General features: G+C 39.7%; 1 protein-coding gene across 1 annotated transcript; it reads right to left on the minus strand.

The window, feature by feature from the left end:
* Window positions 1-10,700: 10,700 nt before the first annotated feature.
* On the minus strand, window positions 10,701-17,104 carry LOC108896740 (homeobox protein engrailed-2b). The gene is made up of 2 exons (XM_018695970.2): window positions 16,209-17,104; window positions 10,701-14,163 (listed from the first exon to the last, which is right to left on the minus strand). Exons 1-2 carry the CDS (start codon window positions 16,708-16,710, stop codon window positions 13,847-13,849), a joined length of 819 nt encoding a protein of 272 aa, XP_018551486.1. The 5' UTR covers window positions 16,711-17,104; the 3' UTR covers window positions 10,701-13,846.
* Between the last annotated feature and the right edge of the window lie 5,499 nt (window positions 17,105-22,603).

The following is a 22,603-nucleotide window of genomic DNA, read 5'->3' on the forward strand; positions in this document are numbered from 1 at the left end:
CAGGTCAGATTGTTGTTGATTGTTGTCAGCTACAACTGTTGTGTTTTTGTGTCACTCCTACAAACCGAATGCATGACTGTGATGGGTCAATGTTTACATGCTTTCAGTCAGTGTGAATTTTTAGCTTTGACAAGCAGGAAAATATAGAATTGTAAAACAGGATTTTCATGAACTAATCCAAAATGTCAGATATTTAATTCTCCAAATGTTTTCCTTTTGTTTTATATCTAAGTAAACTGAATATCTTTTGGGTTTTGCACTGTTGGTCTGACAAAACAAGATATTTGAAATAGTGATAGGTATGTCTCACTGATTTCTGGCATTCTATAAACTAAATGATAATTAACCAGTTAACTGGAAAAAAATGATTGAACTAATCATTACTTGCTGCCCTGATTTTACACCATAATTGTACCAATGTGTTTTGTTTTAATTAAATTTAGGCCTAGATTAATGTCTTATTTCAGTTTTTCTAAATGCTATGACATCACTTTGGTCATATAAGGTCAGAGCACCATTTAGATCCAGATAATTTCTTTCTTAAGATCTTTGTTAGTCTCCTAATGGTTCCAACAAGGTACATATGGGGACAAAAGTGTAGGAAGAGTGTTGTGCTGTGCTTTAATTTCTATACAACAAGCTGCAGCTGGATATGAACACGCAGGTTTCAAATAGACAAGTGTCCTCTCATACAAACTAGCAAGTTTACAGACTGGAACAAATGCTGAAGAATCCATTGTCTGATTGGGACAGATAGAACAGCAGCTGCTTGGCCAGAACACTGTACTGATATGCTAAAGCATGTCCACAGGGGAAGCATGTTAAGACCAAGTGACCAACTTAGTGACATGCAGGAGTCTGTAGGTATTCAGATGTGGGCAGGAATATTTCTTCATTTAATGTTAAGGAAGTGACACTGGTGATATACATGTTATGGATTAACATATACAGAAGCCCAACACTGAGTCAGACCACAGGAATGCAGAGATGGAAGTGGTTTATTGCCACAGCAACAATGTAACAGGTGGAAAAAGGTCTGGGGGAAAAGTCTAGGGCTGAGAGTCAGGTGGTGGTGCAGGGAGTGGGGTAAGAGCCTGGGGGGGGGGCTGGGAGCCAGGAGGATAACAGAGGCAGCTGGAGATCCACAGGAACGAACGAGGGCACCGGCGGAAGACTAGAACAAACAGAGACAGCATCACCAAACAGCTTACCAAAAACACAGATTCAGAAAAGCTCAGACTGCTCAACTGAGAGGCCAGAAGTTACCACTAAGGTAGACGGAACAAACTGCCGTTGAGTGACCAGCAGACCGGGGTGATGAACAGGTGAGGCTGAGTTAATAGATGCAGCTCTGTCGGTGCTACGCCACGCCCCTGAGGAAAAAGCACACACACCCCTACACACAGAGGGAGAGGGGAAGACTGGACAGAGACAAAACCAGGTCAGGAACTGAGGAAGAGAAGGGGGGCCTTAACAGTACACTTTACAAAGCCATTAGGTTCACAGGAGTCTAAACAACCCATAGGAGCTTACCAGCAGCAGGCATCCTGGACATTTGTTGTCATGGTAACAGTAATGAAGAGGAAAAGATTGCAATTTGTGTTAAAATCACTACTTCCTTAAAGTTAGGGGCCTTACATTGTCATGTTTACAATAATAAACACATGGTTAATGTTGTGGAACAGTCATGATAAAAGAAACAACAATGACTCAGTCAGTGTCACATGGGAAACAAACATTGGTCCCCTCATCAAAGTCCTGTATTTTCCTGAACATCCTCCTTAAAACAGAAAAAATGATCATAATAAACTGCTGCACAGATGAGCAATGGGCTCATTTTTTTTACAGTCTCAGTACAGGGCGGTCTCTGAGATGAAATCTGACACCAACTGGTAACTGATCCATTTATCTGTTCTTAAGTTTTCAGCAGTCTGTAAAATCCTAAATCATTTGTAGTAGTCAGTCACACAGGTCCATGTTAGCACTGTCCACTATTTTTGTTTTCTGTGTGAATACTAGTGACCAAAGCAATTTTCATGTGAGGTTATTTCTGTAAACTATTATTCAGGCCAATAATGACTGCATTTGCAGCAGCCTTTCTGAAAAGACAACTGTTTAAGCCACTGATAATCATGTGGTAAATAGGAAAAAATGCAAGTGAAAACATATATGAGGCAACTGTAGTGCATCCTAACATGTCATGTGGCTGCCATGAAGCAAATGGTTAACTTTAGGTGTTAGATAAGAGTTTTACGGATCTTTATGATGCTCAGAGTCAGTTGATACATAAGATGGCCACCAGTCATCAGTCTGTCACCTCCATGAAATAAATCACTAATAGCAGAATTGAGATTTACACAAAGCCACAGCACAATGCAATAAGAACAACACAGAATGACAGACAATGTAGGGGTGATACTCAGCCTCCCTTAAGTCAACCTTAAATATTCCACTTTCCCTCTAAATCTGATAGAGAATTTAACAACTATAGTGGATGAATTGTTTGTAACTGAATGTTTAAGTTGTAAGAAGGAACAGTCTGGTGATATGCTGTAGTTATCTTACTGTTCCATGAGCCAAGTGGAGATGATTATCTCTTTCTAACAAGTGTTGTGTATGTATTTACGGTTGATATCATATTCCTCGGTGCCACAGAGTTGTCCACAAACTATTAAAACACCTCAGTGAGGCACATTATTGCAATGAGTAACATGTTTTGACTCAATCCCACGTACACTGTCTTGCTGCCCCAAATACTTACTAGAGCACCAAATGTGGTTTAATCCGCTGCTTAAAATAGTCCAACAAATGCACTATTTCCTCCTGTTTGATAAAAAAAAACTAGAGTAAGCAGCTGTTTCAGAAATTTACAGTGACTTTTTTACTTTCTATGTTTCAAAAATCACAGTCTAAGCACAACAAGCTGTCTGTTGTACTCCAGTGGGGGGTGTCAGGCACTCACACCGATCTTTCCTGTCTAGGCTATTGTCCTCTTTGTTGATGCAAATTGTAGGAAACAAGTGAGTCTGGCTGAACACAATCGAAAGACATGATGAAGAAGCTGTTTGCTGACAGCTTTACAGTAAACAACTGCATAACAAACCTGAAGTGACCTGTTTGCTTGTCTCACAGTGAGGCAGTGGAGGCATCACAGAGTAACAGAACCTGAACCCTGGTGTGGTAAGGTCTCACTGTCCATGAACCTCTCAACAGCATACTACTCTCTTCTCTTCTTCCTCTTCTCCTGCCCCTGAATGTCAAACCTCACTATCACTGCTGACTGACCAAAGAAAACTGAGTCTGAAATGTTGTGTCTGAGAGAAGCAGGTGTAAACTCTATAGCACAGTTTAAACTGCACACACACAGCGGGGTAGAGAATACAGCAAGATGACTTTACCTTCCTGTTTCCAACAGTGGCCCCTGCTATTTTTTCCTGATTTTAAATGATGATTCTTTATTCTTAAACTGTCCATCATTAATCTGACAGTGTTATAAGGGAAAAGTTCTAAGCCTGTGGAGGATTTTTAAATGTAACCTTGATCTTTCCTTTAACCTTAACTACACTGGATACTGGCTGCTGTACTGTATGTTGAAGAAAGTGACAATCCAGTCTCACACAGGTTGATTCCTGCTAACTGTTCTCACTTTGACACAGTGTGACCTCTTCTCAACATGTAGATATATTTGTATGCATTTGCTGTGTGGTCTGCAGTGGGAGGGCAGATAGTAGCAGGCTGTTTGATCCAGTGTGTGCTATATAACATCATCAGTAAGAGTCAAAACGGGTCATGAGAGTGAATTTTATACCTGAAGCATTCATATATAGATAAGGATACTGTAAACATTCACAAACACATACTCCAACCACTGATTCTAAGCCATGTGCCATTGTAAGCAAATTTTGCTGCACTGCACCTTGCTCATTTCAACAGTTAACACAGCATCAACTGAGATCAGCTGCTGAACAGTTTGGCACCAAAGAAATCCAGCAGCTCTTACAAATCCCCTACATCAGTAGCAGTAAGTCTATACCTCCCCACTCCCAGTTTGGTTTCCTCTCTGCCCAGGGATTGATGTCACAGTAGGACCCATACAAGCTTATTGTGTAGCTGCCTGTCTGGAAATGTCAAGGAGCCAAGCTTCCACCCCTGACAGTTCAAGGGTTACCAAGGTGCTGACTGGCTCCAGGGTGACAGACAACCCTCACACTCTCATTTCCCACGACTCATTGATTGACAACTGAACTTTTAGTTGTACCAAGCAGAGCTACTATGAGGGCATAAATACTCAGACAGATGAAAGTAAACGTTATGAAACCTGCTATTAACTGACGGTTACAATCTGTGATGGGACATGAACTCCGATCTCCTGCATGAAAGTTGACACACTCATCCACCACCACCCTAACCAAAATCCTTGCTTTCTGCCTCACTACATAAAGAATACACTACATCCTGCACTAACACTGAACATCAACCTGACATAAAATGTACAACTAAACAGTACACCCCTTTGCAATATCACTACAAACTTAACAGATTCAAAATTGTGTCATCTTACAATAATTGTATTATTTGAACTGAAGCTAGGGTATTTGATTTTATGTATAATTAAAAACAAACAAAACTGAAAATGCACGCCCTAAATATGTCAGTGCATCAGTATGGTTATACTTGTGATTTCCAGTTAAGACTAATTGCACAATCAAGGTTATTTTTAAAAACTGCATCACAATTTCCTCACTTTTGGCTGGATTGTGTTCAATGCAACATGGCTCAATGAGGAAGGGAATTGCCTGAACAGTAAGAAACCAGATTGTGAGATTTCATAAAGACTAGGAATAATACAAGAGCATTAGTAGACTACGAAAGAGGTGGTTTTTAGGAGGTATAGGAAAACCCATACTACCAATTATGAGAAGGTGCAATGGCCATCTTCAAAAATGACTCCACGCATAATTTTTCATTTACTGTACACAACTTTCCTTTGAAAGCTATAATATATAGCTTTCAGTAATGAAAATCTATCCATCCATTATCTATACCACTGATCTTTAAGGGTCACAGGGGGCTGAAGCCTCTCCCAGCTGATGTTGGGTGAGCTGATGTGTGCTATCTATCCTGTTTAGATAGCACATTATATATAGAACATGTGCTGTATGAATGTGTGTGAATGCGGTGCGGTGAATATGATCTGTAGTGTAAAGCGCTTTGAGTGGTCGAAAAGACTAGAAAAGCGCTATATAAGTACAGTCCATAAAGTAGCCACCTTTTGCTTTGATGACAGCTTTGCAGACACTTGGCATTCTCTCAGTCAGATTCATGAGGTAGTCTACTGGAATGGTTTTCTAACAGTCTTGAAGGAGTTCCCAGAGGTGCTGAGCACTGCTTTGCCTTCACTCTGCTGTCCAACTCATCCCAACCCATCTCAGTTGGTTTTAGGCTGGGTGATTGTGGAGGCCAGGTCAACTGATGCAGCACTCCATCACTCTCCTTCTTGGTCAAATAGCCCTTACATAGCCAGGAGGTGTGTTTGGGCTCATTGTTCTCTTGAAAAACAAATGGTCCCACTAAGCACAAACCAGATGGGATGGCATGTTCCTCCAGAATACTGTGGAAGCCATGCTGGTTAAGTGTTTAAGTGTGTTTGGATAAATCATCAAATGCTCAAAGGTCTTGAAATTTTCCATATTGACTGACCTTCATGTCTTAAAGATGTTTCTCTTTACTTAGTTGAGTGGTTCTTGCCAAATACATTAATTGAATAGGGCTATTCACTGTATAGAACTTTGTACCAACCCTACATCAGCACAGCACAACTGATTGTCTCAAACACATTAAGAAGGGAAGAAATGCCTCAAATTAACTTTTGAAAAGGCACACCTGTTAAGTGAAAACCATTCCAGGTGACTACCTCATGAAACTGACTGTGAAAATGCCAAGAGTGTGCAAAGCTGTCATTAAAGCAAAAGGTGGCTACTTTGAAGAATCTGAAATATGAAATCTATTCTGGTTTGTCTGACACTTTTTTGTTTACTACATAATTCCATATGTGTTCCTTCATAGTTTTGATGATTGACATTAATCTACAATGTAGAAAATCCTTAAAAATAAATGAGAAGGTGTGGCCAAACTTTTGACTGGTACTGAATATAGACAAACAACCATCGACACTCGCATTCACTCCTACAGGCAATTTAGAGTCACCAATTAGTGTTTGGACTGGGGAAGAAGCTAGGAGTACCTGGAGAGAACCCACACAGGCACAGAGGAGAACATCCAAACTCCACACAGAGAAGCCTCAGGCCAACCAGGGCTTGAGAGGTGATAGTGCTAACCACTGCACCACTATGCTGCCCAAACCTATAGAGTTTCATAAATACTATTGATAGCCCACGGGTGAAATGGACATGAAGATTGAGAATCTATTGTAAAAGAATATAAAGCTGAGGGAGATATTGCAATTCTTAAATGGTAAAGCTGTAAAGCTAAAGGAACAACAGTTGTATTCAATATAATGAAAGAAGGAACACTTGAGTCTTGAAATGCAGAGGCCTGCAGAGTCAATATTATGTTAATAGGAGGGTGAAACATGTAACCGTGGCAAGGAAATTTCTGATCACATCAACAGTGGCAGCACATTCTTTGGTAAGATGAATCCAAATAAGGAACCTCCCGGAATAATTGCTGCTAATGGACATAGTAATTAGTATGAGAGCACAGGAGGAAGTCAGGTTACATTAGAGTCTGCATAAGAAGGAGGTTGTGGTGAATGGATGGGTTCACAAAACACTTGATTTATCATTGTTTATTTTTCAATAACCATGTTCGTTATTATAACCATGACATCGAAGGTCCTCTGTCCTTAACAAAGTGCTTCTTTTAATCCAAACTATGATCCTTCCTTAAAGTTATTTTTGAGTTTAAATCTAAAAAACCCTTTAGCATAGTATTGTTACATCATAAAAGACTTAGTTGTTTATATTTCAGCAGTGATTCATAAGTTTATCTGCAGCGCTGCATTGTTTTAGTAGTGGTACACGCCAAAAGGGCAGCTAACCACTGGACAACAAAAAGACACACAGACGTGCATTAGATTCCAGCAGCAGGAATGTAGGGTTTTAATGTGAATCCCAAAAAGGCAGCAGACTGATGGATAACAAAAAGAATCACAGGTGCATCACATTCTAGCAGTAGAGGTGACCCCCACCTCCCCACCCCATCTGACTCTCTGGCCTGCTTTCTCACATGGCGCTTCTAGCCACAGTCTCCACCCCCACCATTACACAGTGAAGGGCATTAAGACACTCCTAGAATAACTTTAAAACATATATTTACAATTTAACATTATTCATATTTATGTATACACAATGCAAATGACCTCTGACCAATACAGATGAAAAAGCATGATAAACTGAGGAAAACCCAAAACAAAAGCCAAAATTAACAAAAGAAAAAAAAACTGTACCAACTCCTCTCTCCCTTTCCTAACCATTTGGCTCAGCCTAACAAATTAATTGACACTGGCTGGAGTACTGTGGCTGCATTCTCATGTGTACTCGCCCAGGAAGTTGAACTCCAAGAGTGATTATTCGAAATAAAAGGCACAACATAACAAAAATAAATAAATAAATAAACTTCCTGTGTTAGCCTGTGTTGTCACACTGTACAGGGGTTGCTCTCCAGCTCCGTCACATGTGCTCTAGGGGCAATAATTCAGGAAATACTCCTATGGGTCGTACCGGACCCAGACTACATGATTGTTAAGGTTGTTAATGCTTTTTCACATATATGCTGTCATGTCTGAAAAGTTTATCATTATAACTAGTAGTAGAATATATGCCACAGTCAGGTGTATTACTCATTTTAGGGCATATACTTACTTAGATCAGTGTCTGGAGAGGATTATGATAGAGGTATGGCTGCTTGATTCTTCTATTTGTTGAATAGGAAAAACCTTTGAGACAAAGTGTGATTTTGTATTCTTGCATTCTTATATTCTTACAACATAAAGTTTGGTCACTGAGCTGTGGCATTAACTTGTATTCTAACAAGATTAAAATATATTTGTCCTGGAGATTAGCATAGTTAAGACTCCCTTTTTTGGCTTCTGAGGCGGCAGCAGCAGACTTTGATCAGTGTAGCACAGAGAGGCCCAGGCTTGGCCTGGCCATCTAAGGCCTGGGTGTGAAATTGGTCTGATGTCATCCCCCATTCTCCACCTCCACTATCTTTTAGCCACCATAATTATATTTCCGCCACAAAGCCCCTGTCCCCTTCATTCCATATTCCAAGTTTGACTAGGAAGCTTTTAGAGAACTATGGATAAATTACTCAGTGGGGGGAAGGGGGGCTGGATGGGCCATCTTTTGTCTGACAGAGACACATGGGACATCAATACTTTGTGATATGTACATTTCTTTTCTCTGCCCATCTGCCCTTTGCCTCTGCCTGTTGGAGAGGTTAAGTTTATGACAAGGGGATGGGTGAACTTTGAGCAAACAAGATTATTTTTATGTTTCCGCCTTGAAAACAACAGGACCTGTTGCTGAAATGTTATGATAGAAAGATTTAGCAACACGTCTCTCAACATGTAAACATATCTCAACATGCAAAAAAGACACTTGTGCTGGCTCTTACTGCTACTGCTCTCTTGGAACAAACATATATCTGACTTTAAGTAAGATTTTTTGAGACAGCATTATTTTGGAGAGAATGTCAAAAGAGAAAGGAAACACTGAATCCTTTCATGTACATCAGTGCCTTGATACTGATGTAGTGCATGCAAAACTGTACAGATGTTCTTCTGTCTACATCTGTAGCACTTCCAAACTTATGAGATCAGAGCACACATCCCTGACCTGCAATCACTTTTAGCCTGTCTAACTGTAATGTAATGTAAAAAAATGTAATCTTTCACTTACCTAAACAATAGTAATTACCATTTTAGATGCCATGGAACAGAGGAAGAGATTTAGTCCAAATTATTTAATCATGTTTTACAAGAGGCTGTAATTAAAATTTCTTGACAATTCAAAAGTCACTAAACCACCACCACAAGAACGAATTTGAAAAATATATTTTTACACTTCTTTTTTTGTTGTTGTTTTTTTAATTGAACTGAATGTGACCAATATAAGGTCAGAGCCATTGTGACAGCAAGTGAAGGTTGTTTCATTTAGAATTGGGAATTTGGAATATCCCCTGATTTCCACAGTGGGAACCAGAGGGGGAAAATATGTCCATTTCTCACCATTTCTTGGCTGTAGTGTTGTCACATGCTGCTTTTTGCATGGACACCCAAAGCATTTTGACATTCATCCAGCCCCGCTACCCCCACCTTCAAATGACAGGCCCAGACTGTGTATAGGAACCCAGCTCTTTCGCCCTTTCCTCATGCAAGTCAAGAGTAGCTCAGCTCATCAAGTCAGCGACCATTGGGCGTTACTTCCACATACAAGCCAGCTAAGAAAGGAAATGCAGATGAGGCTTCTGCAGCCATTCACAGAGTCCAGGTCACTGCTGCTGCTGCTGCCACTGCCAATGGACGAATCTGAGACAACTCTCTGGCTTTTTGTTGATGGATCTCCCCCTGCTCTCCATATTTCTTTCTTGCTCTCTGTTTTATTTTCTCCACTGTTTCTCCACCTCGCTCAGATGTTCAGGTAAAAAGTGTACAGATACTGTATGTGTATGAAGTCTCAGCAATCTCAGCAATGCTGGACATTTTTAGCTTTCATGAGTCAGTCTTCAGTCCTCAGTCATGTGTATTTTATCCCTCTGGTGCATAGTAGTCACTACAGTAGACAGCTACTAAAAAGTAACTTTCTCTTTAATGCATAGGTTTTTATGGTGGAACTGCATATCAGCCCAATTCATTTTTACAGTAAGTTCACAATGTTTTCTGTTGAATGCTCAGGCGCATGTGGTCCACTGGATTGGACATATCTGTAACTTTATGAAAAAAATCATATTTTTGGGGAAAAAAAAAAAAAGTTGAAAAAAAAAATCTTGACCAAGGCTTTCATAATTCATGCATCAGAGGGTTAAGTTGATGTCCCATCTCTTGTGTCACAGATTTTTCTATTCTGACAAGTTGATGGGGACAATAAAGTGATTTTACTAATCAGAATAAAGACCAAGTGGCTTGTTGTTCCCAAATTTCATCTGCCCTTTTTACCACTTCAAGCAAGTGCTAATGGAATGCTGACAAGTATCAGTATTTTGCCAGTTCTTTTTGTCATTTGTATGAGACAGGGACCATCGGTTTATACATATTCAAAAATGGGCTCCTGAAACTGATTAATAGAACAGAAAATCATGTAACTGTGTAAATCATGTGAATGGCAAAAATATGCACATTTATTATCAAAGCTCACATTGTTGGTACTGGCTTGTGCTTGGTGCCTAACTTGGAAAAACCATCTATACCATCAATGAACACCACTGAACAGTCATATATATATATGTATATATCACTACTAAATTCACCACTTAACAGGCTATAAGGTACAATGCACTGTCACACTTGAATGGTTGGTACTTCAGAATGGCATTAGAATGGTGTTGGGCCCAAAAAAGCAGAATGGCCGGAGGATTGTCAGCACTCTAAAGTGGTTTTCTAAACTCATAGAAACTGACTCCAGCACCACAACAGAAATCACATCAGTGCTCACCTAAATTAATATTTATGTAGATAACCTCTTTACCACTAAAACCTGGCATTTAAATGTGTTTTAAGTGTTTTGGGTGGCATCTCTCAGCCTCTACTGATCCTTACATCCTTTCAGTGGAGTGATCTTGCTCTGCTCAGCTGTTCAAACCTGTGTATCTATTTTATAGCAATGTTTAGATCTATGACCCAGAGTTACAGTCAGCATAAGAACATGACTGCCAGTGTAAAAGAATTTACTTATTTACACAATGTATGAATAGTTGTATGCTTTATGAGTATGGTATACTAGTCTATTTTAACCAGCATGGAGGGATCCCCTCAAACATGTAATGCATCTTTATTTAAAAGCACAAATCACATATAAGCCTAAACCTCATATCACCATCATAATGTGAGTGCATGTCTCTGCTGTCATGTAAAAAGCTTGCATCTCCAAAATATTCAAGTCTAAGGAGGTTAGAGAAGCAGTAAATAAAAACATACACTTTCGAGAGAGGTCTTAAATTCTTATGAACCTAAACATTTTTATGTAGTCATTCAACTCATAAACATTAAGAGGATCAAATATGGAGATGTGTGTTTTCACTGAACAACTTTTGTTTGTTTGTTTGTTCATTTGTTTTTCAAGTAAATATCTGAGGCAGCTGTAATGTAAATGACATGGCATTACAATTTGTTATATTTAATTTACCTTTTGTAAGAAAATTTATTAACAATTTATTAACTGTGTGGCTTTTATATTCTTCATGCATTTTTCAGAAGCATCAAAACAAAAGTAAAAAATAGGGAACTTGTAAAACACTCTCACCTGATTAATAAAAACAAGAAAATAACGAAGGCAGTATAAAGGCAGAAATGAGGCAGTGAATATTCCGTTATGTTAAAAGCCTGTTTTAATGTCAAAAGTCTAAGGGTAAAGTCTAGGGCTTAGCAAAATCGGCATAACTTATTGAGGATGAAGAATGGGTTTAGATGTGCGGACTACACGTGTCCTCCATGTTGTGTCTGTCTTCCTCAGCTCGCTCAGTGTTATACTAATCATTATCAAGTTATTTCAATAAAATCTTCCACATACTCCTCCAATCAGCTTCACAGCAAAATGCCAACTGTTTCAGCAAAGTGTTTTTTTGTTTGTTTGTTTGCTTTTTGTTTGTTTGTTTGTTTCAGGTTATATAATAAAACACTCTTTTGAAAAGTCTTTTTTTTCTTATTGTTTATTTAACCATCACATCATTATGATATAAATTATTTACATGTAGGATATGAAAGAGAACTTCAGCTGAGAGGAACAAAGCAACTAAATGTGTTCATTATTTCATCTTTAAAAATCCTGATATCAAAATCCCATTTGCGATATAGAAAATCCAGGTGCTCTTTCTTTATAAGACTGTAAATATTTTTAGCTTGTATTTACATCACTTTTAAGGCAGAAGCTTATTCCGGTTTGGAAGTGAATGTAAGAAGACCTGACTTACACAGTAAATACATTTTTAAAAAGCACACATTCACAGTATCATAAAACCACGATTTGGTTTGGATCCACGTGAATTAGACCCAGCGATGATGTTGCATTCAAAAAGAAAAGTTATTGCAGGAAAAATAAATTATGTAAACACTCCAGAGCCCCATATCCACATGGCTATAGATAGTCTATCGTATTATAAACAAGAATATAATGGTCTTTGTCAACGACAAAGTCAAACTTTGAGCACTGGTAGATGAACATGCAGCCTGTAAGCCTGCTGCACGTCCATGATCTGCCCATTTGAATGAGAATATGTCCTGGATGGTGATGGCCTGACCTTGGACATCACGGGTTTTTATTTTATTTTATTTTATTATTTATTATTATTATTATTGAAGAGGTTTAGGCTCAAATTTAAGTCGTGGAAAATTTCGATTGTGATGGTTGGCTAATTTAAACTGACAACATTTCAAATGGGTGTTGTCCGATGACTTAACAGAAAATAATAAAAAAAAATAAATCTTATTTTATGTTGCAAAAACTTTAGCTACCGTGCTTAAAATCAGGTTATAAATTCAAATCAAGACTGGAGTTGGCTATTGTTACATGTGGGTTCATTGCCAATTCATGTTGTTATTAAACACCGTTCACTGCTTCACACAGCATCTATAAAAACTTTTCACTCCAGAGACAAACTGCGCCGCTACATTCCCAGATTTGAGGCGCATTTCTCGCCCTTTAAGGCTGTAGACGGTAACAGAGCGAACCATCAAACTGCAGGTGATCCTTCACCACAGAGCACAGACACAACAGTCAGAAGTCAGAAGGATAGAGACAAAACAACCAGTTAAGTCAGAAAGTAGAACAGAAAATTCTTTGGATTTCAGCATATTCCTCTCATAGTCAGTACACTTCCCCAGACAGACACAGTTGAGCCTAACGGGACACACAGGACTGTAGTGCGCGTGACGTCGGTCCACTACACTTCTCTCATCCCTCGACCTCGATACGATGCAGTTGACTGACTTTTTTTCCCGCCTCTAAAAACATCGAAGATAGCCCAGGTTTCTGTAGGTTATTGTCCCTTCTCTCCTCCCCGCTGCTCTTCTAGGATTAGACTACTGTGGAGCTGTATTTCACACAAGTCACAACACCGAGACGGGAACGCACAGCTCCCTGTGATGGCGGGACTGTAGTAGAATATTCACTTATTTAATGTTTATTTTTATCTCTCTTCATTGGCAGTGTATTATAAAACACATCAAACATATCAATAGCATATATCAGCGGCTGGTAAATCAGTTCTAACAAACAGCACCACAGTATGCTCTAAATGTGGCCTTAATGTCCCTGGCACCAAATATCAGTGTCAGACCCAAAACACTGATGTAGTCTTAAGACAGCCAACATTACACGGTGCCTGGTACGGGTTCTGACTGTGACAGGAGCGCAGCATGTCCTAACTACAGCCCTGAGGACACGTAGGTGATGCCTACACAAATCCTCTCTCCCTCCCTCTCTCACTCTCTCTCCCTCTCTGTCTCTCTCTCTCTCTCACACACACACACACACACACACACACACAAAGAGGATAAACAAAAAATGTCTCTGGTTGAGTTGTAAATAGGAATGCTGGTACTGAGCTGGTTTTATTGCATGGTTCAGAACCCCCCTCCCCTCGCCTCCTTTCTGCTCCCCATGTCTTCCTAGTCGCTGTCCGACTTGGCGTCCTTGGCCGCAGAGTGGTTGTACAGTCCCTGCGCCATGAGATGCAGCGCCAGAGAGTTTTTATTCCCAGACGCCTTCTTGATTTTGGCCCGTTTGTTCTGAAACCAGATTTTGATCTGAGACTCGTTGAGACCAAGTTCCCCGGCCAGGCTCTGCCTCCGCTGCTCGGTCAGGTACCGATTGTTCTGGAACTCAGTTTTTAACCGGTGGAGCTGCTCCGCGGTGAAGGCCGTGCGGGGCCGCTTGTCCTCTTTACTCGGGGTCTGCGCCCTCTTTGGTTTGCGGGATCTGGGCCCTTAGGTAGGGGTGAAGGTGAAGACAGGGTGAGTACTTTTAAAATCACAGGCAGACTATAAGAGTGAACAATGCTGCTAATGATTAAAAAGGGGTTGCATAAAGTCAATAAGTCATAGCGTGTGTGTGTGTGTGTGTGTGTGTGTGTGTGTATGTGTGTGTGTGTGTGTAACGCTGTCTTTTAAGTCAAAAAAGTGTTTAGTTTAAAAAAAAAAATCCGTAGTAGTAAAAAGTAGTAGTAAAGAAAGGATTTCTAAAATAAACAAATGGTCTGTGTGTGTGTGATTATTCTAAAGTAAAATCAGACACTAATCGAGGGAGCTAAATCAAATACTGTTAATAAAAATATTATAACATATAATTTCTGGGCACAGTCTGAATGAAATGTGTTCTAATCTGCGGTACTTTAGAGCCGCAGCTCGTCAGGCTGCATGGTGGCTGCATTTCCTCCAGGTCCAGCTCTGCTGCAGCAGACTTAAGTGAGAACGGAAGGAGGAGGAGGAAGGTGCAGATGGGGGTGGGGTTAGGATATGATGGAGGATGGGGGGCTTAAGCGCCACTTTCCCTCCCTGTTACCATAGGAACTCGCTTAAAAAAAAGTCGTTTCCTAAAAAGAACAACCACCCCTTCTGTTTCTATCACAACATTTAGATGTTTCTCTCGCTGCGAAGTCAAAAGGCAAATAAATGAGACTGGACGGAAAAAACTGAGCTTTGCTTTTTGAAGTGTAGAATCATAACAGGCCTCAATCGGTCGTGTCATCCAACACTTGTTCTAGTTACATACGTTCATAACCCCACTAAAGAACAGGGCTAGGTTTGATTTGACTCTTTACTCCTGTGACATTTTACATAATGGAATTATTTTAATTCTATAAAGTTATTGGTTGACAATGCAGGGTGAGAGCGGTATATTCCGTGACCTCTCTGAAAGCCCTTTGTGGTCATTTCCATACGTTCGAGATGGAAACTTTTTTGTGTCTCCGTTCAACATGCATTCTAAATCATTACAAAGGAAACGTCCACATGCACCATGCGTCCAGCCCAGAGTAAACTTTCCTCTTTACTGATAGAAGTTGAGTGAGCTACCATTTAATTCAGCGCTTAGATAAAGCAACACAGTTTAACATAGAGCGAGGCGGCAGCAGGAGACTCAGGTGGTCTGCATCGCAAAATGCTTGAATTTTTTTTTCTAATCTAACATGGAGATGTTGTCTAAATTGCATTTATATTTATGTATTTGGTTGACAGAAGAAAAGGCTTCAAAGATGCGTTGTTCACCATTTCATATCGAATCTATGTCTTTTGGGACACACGGCCCTCACTTTTTAACTCCCCCAACCCACCACCACCATTGTCAAAAATATGCTAATGGAATATTTAACAAAGAAGACTGAGGAACAATGGCGTTAAACTTGGTTTTACTTAACTTCTCCACATTCTGACTTTACTTTCGAATCATATTTAATGTCCGATTTATTTTTTATACTACAGTTTCTGACGACTGTGTGAAATCTCTTTCCTTATTTTAAAGCCAAAATCAAGATCGAATTCCACCCAGAACAACACGAATTAGTTTCTCATTTGCGTTGAAAGTCGTTTATTTTGTGTAAAATATGTTGGAATTTATTCTAAAATGGTAACATTATTTTTTAAATAGCTATTGAAAGTAACGAAATTGCCACTAAAGCGGCAGTTATGATGGTGCAATAATTGGTTTGTCAATCGTTTACAAGTGATATGTCTATTAAGTAGAACCGGAGGCGCACAGCAGAGAGAACCAAATATTATTTCACTCTTTTTTTTTCTCAAGAATTTGCCTGTATTGGTTTTAAACTTCAAAATGATTTTTTTTTTCTCCCTCTTTCTGAAAAACGAGACAGGGTGTTTCCTGCAGTTCAGCTTCTTTTTTTTTTAAGACTCGGAAATGAAGTAGCTTTTGTAGATGTCCCGACTGAGCTGCGGTTTGTGCTATTTAGTTTTATTTTTTCTTTGAAAACAGAAAAGTGGCCGATATATTTTGTTTAGTTTTTTTTTTTCCACCAACCTGATGACGGACGGTCTGAGTAGCGGGTACAATAAACCCAGGCTGGCCACAGCATCGGCTTAGCTGCAGGGGCCGAGCTGGCCTGGGGGCTACGGCAGCGGTCACCGTCGCCCTCCCGGTCCCTCACAGCCGCATCACCGACTTTCAGGTCAGACCTCCTGGCCTCAAGATCCGGATGCTGGTCGTCGGATGCTCCTGTGTCCTCCCCTTCCTCACCTCCTGCTCCACCCTGCTGCGGGATGCCAGTTTTGGAAGCCTTTCTCTCCGTCAGCTCGTCTCTTCGTATGAGTACTGCTAAACTGCTTCCTTCCCGGACCGAAGTCCTGTCCTTCCTCTTTCGGCCGAAGTCTGGTCTTAAAATGTTGTCGATGTAAAAGTTGGTGATCCTGTGTGATTGCTGGTTGCCAGGTGGCTGGAAGAGAGGCAGAATGGCCCGGTTGGATTCCTCGCCTCGACTGGAGTCCTCTGGGTGCTCTGGGTCTCGGTGAGCATTTACTTCCATAATGATAAAATTGGATCACCCACAGCACCTCTTTCTGTGCGTCCTCCTGCAAAATAGTATTTCCAATTTTCTGATGCGCCCTGTTCACGTTATTATCAATTAATTGCGATATTTAAGGGTCAAAAATAGTAATAAAAAAATCGGCGATGAGGAAATTGAAATCCTCTTTGGTTGAAGAGTTTCTATTGTTTTTGCTTTGAAAATGCGCCTCTTATGATTTTGACAAAGAAAAATCATGCTGCAGTTTGTGGGGAGAGCCTACTCCTCATGGCTGGACCTGAGCCTCAGATCTTTTATTTAAAACTAATAAACCGAGTTGAAAACACTCGAATGGATTTAATTTGTGTGACCCCCTGCATAAAATTCTTGATGCTTCCAGCAGCTTAAAGTCTAAAATGCCCTGATGAAGATGCCGCTAAAATACTTTCACTACGGATTTTGGTTCTCATTTTTGATTGGCTGCTTAGACGTTGCGATGACGTTATACTATGAGTCTCTCAGACACGTGCCTCGGACCAATAGAGTTGCAGAGCTGGTGTCATGTGAGGGTCCCGGAATTCCCTGGAGGTGCAGATTAACCCAATCCACTCAGTCAGTGTATGATACATTCAGGGTACAGCGGACACATCAAACTGCATCTTATCACATGAGCATTATTATCCACTGGTGGAAAATAAGGTGGTAGCCACATGAAGAATCACATGAACATCATGTTATTATACAACATGTCAACAATGTCCCAGCGTAGCACATCCATATAGGTTCATATGATGTCAGCATTTATGTTACACTGTGGACGGGAGATATTAATGAGCAGCCGAAGTCCACACAGGACAAAAGTGAGCTCTTGCATGAAGTGATCAATAACTATGAATTTAGTTCATGTAAGCCTTGTAGCCATTATTTAGCCTATAGTACAGGGTACCCCAAACGCATGAAAAACAATGGTTCACGTACTTTCCCCTATTCGACAGGGACATGCTAACAAGCCTAAGAACAAAGAGGGAAGATGATACAGAGTTTTGGAATAGCCAAGATAGTAAGTATTACCAGACTCAGTGGGAACGACCATTTTACAATTTAACGCAATTGAGGAAGTTTGAGAATGTGGGCTAGACGGCTAAGTTCAATGAACAACTGTGCCAGCTTGTTTCAGCTTTGCTTTGCCTGTTCTGGTCCTTCATACAGATCAGGAACAATAATGGACTAAGCTGCTGGGTGATGAACCACTGGCTGCTCAATCAGTTCCTCTGCATACTGGTGGAGTCTCGGTGTCTCCGCGGTCTTTCTTATAAAAGATACCATGCCATACTGAGGGCGATGTTCCTCTTGTTTGGATAATCATATTCATCCGATTTTTACCTTTTGAGGATTTTAAAAATAAAGTCAAATGTTGTTTTAAAAAAACAAAATGCCTTAGCTCCAGTCTGGATTTAGTTTGCTTTATTAACCCTATAAAGCTTCTCTATAAAAGTGTCTCTATGTAGGTGCAGAATTCTACGTGGAAAATATTGATTTGCGAGATGCTCAAAAAGCAGTGAGTAGTGGTTTGTTGTTGCTGAGAGACCATTGCTTGTACACCCTTTACATTGTAGGCCTATTCGGTTACCATTTCAGCTTACCACAGTGTCTTATCAAAGCCTACTACTTTAGCTCCATCCATATTCTGTCTGAGGAGTGACGATGCGTTCAAAACCAAAGTTCACCATGCACAAAAGTCATGTCGTGCTGAGAGCAGGCGAACAGAGACTGTGTCGCTTCTATCAGCGCGAACTGAGGCGAAGATACGTTCGCTCGAGCTGAGTCAACACGAAGACAAGATGTAGATAGCTACACTACTGCTCTGAGTGGACATGATGTTTACTCTACATGACTTAAAATACATTTTCTTTTTCACGTGCATATGAATATAATAAACAAGACTTAGGAAGTTGGCAGCAAAAGTGAAATGATTCAATATTAGAAAGGTTATTAAACTGGAAAAATACAATCCTGCATTGATTAATAAAGGCTAGGATGTCTCTATAAGCCAGTGTGGATGACATGTTGACTAAAGATTTTGTTTCAGGGGTTTAACCTGTTCATATGCACATTGATCCTCCATATTTGTTATAATTCCTTCACGACAGCAGGATGGAGACAGTGACCTGTTTAAGAATATATAAACTTTGGCTTTTCCGCAAAGAGTTTTTACTAAGAGAGGTGAGAAATTAAAGCACCAAGCACCTATGTGTTAATCAAATAGGCACGTTGTGCTAGTATTGGCTCGTGAGCTGTAAGCATGGTAGTGTTTTGATCCATGCACAGGCCTACGACGGTAATGTCCTGCAGAAAACTGCTGTCAAAGAAAGACAGACAGAAAGAAAGACACGGTAAATCCAGCTATCAGAGAATATGATCAGTTTAAATTCTACATGTAGCATTCATTTATTATGTAGGCCCTAATTTAGATAGATAGATAGATAGATAGATAGATAGATAGATAGATAGATCTATTATATCTGTTTATATCTATATTATATCTGTTTGTGGGAAGACGACATATTGAGGCTTCTGTCAGCCGTCAGAACGAAGTGCGCACTCACTATCGGCCGCTGCAGTCTGACCATTTCGGCCTAAGAGAGGAGCTACTCCAGGGTTTCCCCTGAAACCAGCGCCTAGATACACACGTCACTGCTGGCGGATGCGGATGACCACCCTGTATCTCCAACTTGTTTCTGTTTTGCCCGTGGTGAAGAAGCGGATCTCGTATACTTTAAGTTAAAAGTATAAATAACAAAAAGGATGTTAAATATTAGCAGTGAAATGCGATTAAAAAAAAAAAAAGAACTCATTGTGAAAAACTGTCTCTTTATCGGTTCTGCAGTCTCCAGTCTATGGGCTGATCGCGCTGCATGCCTCTGTAGGTTGGTTACATTTCCCAGCCTCCCTGTTTCTAACAGCCTGCTCTCTAGACACTGTCAAACAATATGGTCATCAAGCTCAAACAAGGCTGTTGGAAAATTGACATTTTGTTTTGTTTTTTTTAAACTGACATTTGTTCAGATGTTACATTTTTTTAAAGATTCTTTTTTTTTATCATATAAGTATAAAACAAAATAAAATCTCAATCTGCAAAATAACCATCTATGGCACGGTAAGCACTTTCTGGTCTGGAAAGATTATGTTCCCGCTCCTAACGTCCTACCGCTCCTCTCCTGAACCTGTCTGCCTCTTTTACAGAAATGTAGCTTCCATGTTGCCTGTCATGTTTCTTATACACTTGTCCTCTGTCAACTAGCCAGAAGGAAGCTCTTTGATACACCTTTTCTTTAAGCCAATCAGAAGCTTTGAAAATATTAGTAATAAAAACCTTGATGAATGACGCTCTGAAGAGAGCAGCCCACGGCGTGACAAAAATGTAATGAAAATTTAAGCGTGTTCAGTCGTCTTTCTACATTATTATTGTATGCACGCATTAATCATTAGTGTGCTTGTCATGTAGTGTTAATATTAATTAAGTATTGCTGTTAAAGGTATGTAGACTGGCAGCGTAGGAAACACCAGGACCGTGTCTTGAATTTATTAAGGATCAAATTAATGTATTTATTTATTTATTTATTTTATGCGAATTTCACCTGAAACTGAACAGACGCATGAAACTTCTCCGAGGCCAACACAAAAAAATGTACTACATCATCTAAAGACAGGTTGCAATTGTGCCAAGCAGCTGATGGAGCAGCAGACACGTCAATCTTAGTCAGTTTATTACACGATCTAAAAAATAATAACGCACCTAAATCCTGGTGGGCAATTTGAAGAAACGCTGGATTATTGCGATCTGAGACATGTTTATCGTTTGACGTTTCTCCTTCATAATACTCTCCTTTGTTTCTGGCGGAAACTGAAAGCGAGGAAATACATGAAATGTACACACTGAATGTATCTGTCTGCCTCTCTCGCGTTAATATCTTATTTAAGATCTATCTATCTATCTATCTATCTATCTATCTATCTATCTATCTATCTATCTATCTATCTCGTGTAACTATTACCCGACATTTGCATACTTGCATTCTAAATGTCCAGTAATGAGCATTTTAGTCTGAAAATGATTTATGATCATGATATAAATGTGGTAGATCCCCCTAGGGCACATAGAAGAGTTATCCTGTTGTAAAGAAGCATTCTTAAAGAAGCATTTCTACAGCACCAGCCTTGCTTCAGCTTTGCTCCTTTAGACTGTCAGATCATTTGAGACCAGGAGAGACCAAGAGAGCAACAAGAACCTTTTAGGATATGCTCTGGGATTTTTAAAGTGACATCTGGATCCTTAGTTGAATACAACGCAGATTCTCATCAGGGTTCTGCATAGAACTACTGGTATCTAGAGAACACCTGAAGAATCTCTAAGTGTCTGGGAATCAAAATGTCAGTTAAAGGATTATATATTATATCATTTCTCAGGCTGTGGTGAATATGCACCAGAGGCAGCTCTGTGACACTCTCAATGTTGCTGTCTCCTACATTGTGTTGGTGCCCAGATGTGAGATGAGCGTGGAGACAAAGCAGAGGTCACTGGGGATCATCAGCTTCCTGTTCACTTTACAAACCCTCTCAGAGGGGGAAGAGGGACAAGGAGTGCTCCAAGGTTAGGGGAATTGGTGCAGGGACACACAATTATCACACACCTGGTTGAACTATGACCTCCAGAAACAGAAACCTTCAGTTTTAGCCCAGTGTTTACACTATAATTTGTATTCATGTTTAAATCTATGATATCTGATATCTTCTGAATATTAATATTAGTAAAGTAGAGATAGTTTGAAACAGGAGAGGCACTATCCCCAAAATCAGCAACTGGTTTCTCTGTGTGAGTATGTTGAAGGAGGCACAGTCCACCTTCTTTTTCATCAGGAAACTAAAATCCTTCCAGGAGCTTTTAAATGTTTGAAGCTGTTATATGTTTAAGGAGCAACACTACAGCCAGTGACTGGAACATGAGCCATAGGTTTATTAAAGGGCTGGCTTTATAATAAGTCACAGTAGAAAAAAGACCAGGAGGAGCATTTGAACTAAGCTCCAGTTTGAAGCTCATCTCCTGTGCAGTGTTTTTAACAGTTAAACCCTCTTCAGTCCTCTCATTTTGCATATTTTCTCTGAATCCTTCTTTGATGCAGAAATGCAGTTTAATCAATTTGTGTCTTCGTTATATTTTAATTACCAGTACAACAGATGTTTCAAAAACAGTGTAAAATGTCTTTTTTTTAAATGGTTGTTTTAACCATGTATGTTTAAATGAGTAGTTGACCTACAGTGTCTATATCTGAATGATAGAACTATTGGAGAAGTCCTTTCAGCAGTGTTTTGTCTGTGTTTAGAATTAACTTTACAACATAGGGCCAGTGAATTTTCTTAGATCTTCCAAGCATGGACATTCAGTGTTGGAAACTCATATCTGGAAATCCGTGTTTAAACCTGGGAACTTAAACCTGGAAATGTACATGTTAAAATAATAAGTAATATGGAATCTATTTATAGGCCAAAATCAACATGTGCAATTTTGGCTTCATTAACATTAATTCATTAAAAACTATTAATGTCTATCTACCTACCTAAATTACATAGGCCTACATAATGAATAAATGCTACAAGTTAATTTAAACTGATCATATTCTCTAATAGCTGGATTTACCAGGTCTTTCCTTTCCTTTCTTTCCTTTCTTTCTTTCTTTCTTTCTTTCTTTCTTTCTTTCTGTCTTTCTTTCTGTCTTGGCAGCAGTTTTCTGCAGCATACTGCCAGTCTAGGCTTATGCATGGATCAAAACAGTACTATGCTTGAATATGTGGTGCTTTAATTTCTCACCTCTCTCAGTAAAATAACTCTTTGAAATGAGAAAAAGCTTTGAATATA

This window comes from Lates calcarifer, linkage group LG4 (genome assembly GCF_001640805.2).
Source record: "Lates calcarifer isolate ASB-BC8 linkage group LG4, TLL_Latcal_v3, whole genome shotgun sequence".
NCBI lineage: Eukaryota > Metazoa > Chordata > Actinopteri > Centropomidae > Lates > Lates calcarifer.

What these genes read in the sequence shown, in the direction of transcription:
- LOC108896740 (XM_018695970.2), bottom strand. Translation starts at nt 16,710, where the DNA reads ATGGAAGTAAATGCTCACCGAGACCCAGAGCACCCAGAGGACTCCAGT. An exon ending in CTCAGACCGTCCGTCATCAG is followed by an intron (nt 14,164 to 16,208) that starts GTTGGTGGAAAA and finishes CCCCTACCTAAG; the next exon opens with GGCCCAGATCCCGCAAACCA.